This window comes from Nicotiana tabacum, chromosome 9 (assembly GCF_000715075.1).
Source record: "Nicotiana tabacum cultivar K326 chromosome 9, ASM71507v2, whole genome shotgun sequence".
NCBI lineage: Eukaryota > Viridiplantae > Streptophyta > Magnoliopsida > Solanales > Solanaceae > Nicotiana > Nicotiana tabacum.
Window position 1 is genome coordinate 116,075,822 of NC_134088.1, and position 2,611 is coordinate 116,078,432.

At 33.4% G+C, this 2,611-nt stretch overlaps 1 protein-coding gene across 1 annotated transcript; it reads left to right on the forward strand.

Annotated features, from left to right (window-relative positions):
• Positions 1-454: 454 nt before the first annotated feature.
• On the forward strand, positions 455-2,148 carry LOC107764569 (uncharacterized). Its single transcript, XM_016583162.2, has 2 exons — positions 455-610; positions 1,137-2,148. Exons 1-2 carry the CDS (start codon positions 575-577, stop codon positions 1,824-1,826), a joined length of 726 nt encoding a protein of 241 aa, XP_016438648.2. The 5' UTR covers positions 455-574; the 3' UTR covers positions 1,827-2,148.
• Positions 2,149-2,611: the final 463 nt, after the last annotated feature.

Consider the following 2,611-nt stretch of genomic DNA (forward strand, 5'->3'; position numbering starts at 1 on the left):
ATTAATATGCTTGAATTAATGGCACCAATGCAACATTAAATTCTTATCCATATTTAATTATTTTGTAACGAGTTTTTTCCATTTCTATATAGCAGTAGTATAAATTTCCTTTTTCCAGACTTCACTAGTTTTTTTTTTCTTTTTTTTTATCTTCATTTATTAGACGGTGCCTTAAATTCCCTTTTCTTTTAAAATGTGTTTGGATCCGCCACTTCTCCTTTTCAAACATGACTATAATCAATCATCATTCACGATTTTGGCGGTATCCACCATATTATGGTGAAATTCAATTTGTTATTTTTTAATTTCAACAATAATTTTATTTATTGGATTTTTCTTTATTATTGTAAGGTCGTTAAGATTCCATAATTAACTTTTATTTCCATAATGGGATTGGTTCATTTGTACCACAGCTTTTTTTGTCTTTTTTGGGTAGCTTCCTTCTATATAAGACTTACAATCCATCTCCCCTAAAAAAAACTCCTTCCCCTCAAAAAGATTTTTCAATATTTAATTTCTCTATTTCCCATCTCTTCTTGCAAGTAACACAGTGAGAGTTTGACTGAGAGAGAAAATGGAAGAAATGGCTTCTTTTTGGAGTTACCAAGAGGTGTGCAATACTTCATTTTCTTCTTTATCCATTTTTTCACTTCATTTCCTCTGAGTACCATTCATTCTGTTTAAAGACTTTCACTTCTGAACTAAAGCTTTCTTTCTTAAGATATCCCTTTCCATTCTATTTACTGAATATCATTGTTTTTTTGCTAGAATTCCACCTTTTATATATAGTAACACTAAATTAGTGTAGAGCTTTCTTGCTCCACAGTCAATGATTTTTATGTTAGACTTACCGTAGTTTCTGAAAGAGAGTGTTGGTGTAACTGGTAAAGTTGTTGTCATGTGACTAGGAGGGAAATATTACGTAAAATAGACCCTTGTGGTCCTGACATTCCCCGACCCCGATCTCGCACATAGCGGGAGCTTATGCATCGTACTGCCTTTTTTACTGTAGTTTTTGTTTGGTTAAAGTTGTGCAATACCTATTTTCTTGAGTAGCATGCCTAAAGACTATTTTTTGTTAACATAATTGAATATTTGAAGACTTTTCTCTGACTTGAGTTTATCAAATATTGCAGAACATGGATGAAATGAGGCAGAAACTTATGTACACTAATCTTGAACTTGAAAATTTGAAAGTGGAAAAAAGTGAAGATATGAGGAAGAACAAAGAATATGTGAAGGAATTAATCCAACTTTTGAAGATGGTTTGTCAAGAAAGAGATGAAGCAAGAAAACAACTCCAGAAACTACTCAACAAACTATCTCATGTTCAAGTTGACAGTCCTATTTTCAAGGCTACAAAAGCAAATTCAAGCATAACTGAATCAAACAGCCTTTCTGAAACATACAATTACCAATCACACAATTCATCCCCGGTCGAGTCATTTTTTGATGCATTTTCTTCCCCTGAATTTTCCAACAACAACATGGCTGATTCAAATACAGTCGCCTATGATTGTAACGTTCGATTCTTGGACAATTGTGTTCCTCAATTGGTCCCAAAAGTTGATCAGGCTACATTGGTTATTGACAATCTTGTAAAGGGGAAAACTTTGCCACAGAAAGGGAAACTATTGAAGTCTGTTATTGAAGCAGGACCACTTTTGCAAACACTTTTAGTTTCAGGGCAACTTCCTCAGTGGCGAAATCCGCCTCAGGTTAAGACGTTTAATATTCCACCAATTTCAATTAAAGGGTTTGAAGCTGAGATTACGAATCAGAATCTTGTTTCAAGATCTTTGCAATTAAACTCAGCCTTATTTTGAGATGTCATGTGGTTCTTCACAAATGGTGTCTACGTCTATGTTAAACTTTGCTAACTCGTTTCCTGTTTGGAAAATCAGAGTTTGATATCTGCTGGTCAAATATGAACAGTTTTGTCCTAGGAAAGAGACAAAGGTTGCAGTGAAATAAAGTTATAGGATGAAAAGCCTATGCTTCCAATTTTTGTATAAAGCAGATTGCCAGGTTTAAATGGCTATATTGAGTTTTAACATTTTCCACAAGATAATTGTTAAGATGGATGGATATGTTGTCATAAAATGAGATGGTTTAATCATCTCGTAGATAGCTTTTGAGATTTATCGACTTATAAGTTTGACAATATACTTATAGAACATGTTAATAGTAAAAGAATGTAACACTCGAAATGATCGATTTTACAAAGATTTTATTGGATTCTGGAAGCTCGTAGCATTGGTCAGGCATAATTTCCAAACTTAATAAGCTAGCGTCGTGCCTGCCGGCCCATGACCTATTGCCTCCAACTATTGAAAGCAGCGTGAATTTGCTTTCAATCATCTTGAAGCCACATAAAGAGAAAGATATATGAAAAAATTTTGAATCTCCCAGAGTTAACACAGACATAGTCTAGAATTGAATGAACTTGTATTTTGTAAGAATGGATATATTGACTTAATTGAATGAACTTGTATTTTGTAAGAATAGATATATTGACTTAATTGAATGAACTTGTATTTTGTAAGAATAGATATATTGACTTGACTAATTCGGATCGTGTCAAGTACGTTAATATGGGGTAAGTGCTCCT

What these genes read in the sequence shown, in the direction of transcription:
- LOC107764569 (XM_016583162.2), top strand. Translation starts at nt 575, where the DNA reads ATGGAAGAAATGGCTTCTTTTTGGAGTTACCAAGAG. An exon ending in CTTTTTGGAGTTACCAAGAG is followed by an intron (nt 611 to 1,136) that starts GTGTGCAATACT and finishes CAAATATTGCAG; the next exon opens with AACATGGATGAAATGAGGCA.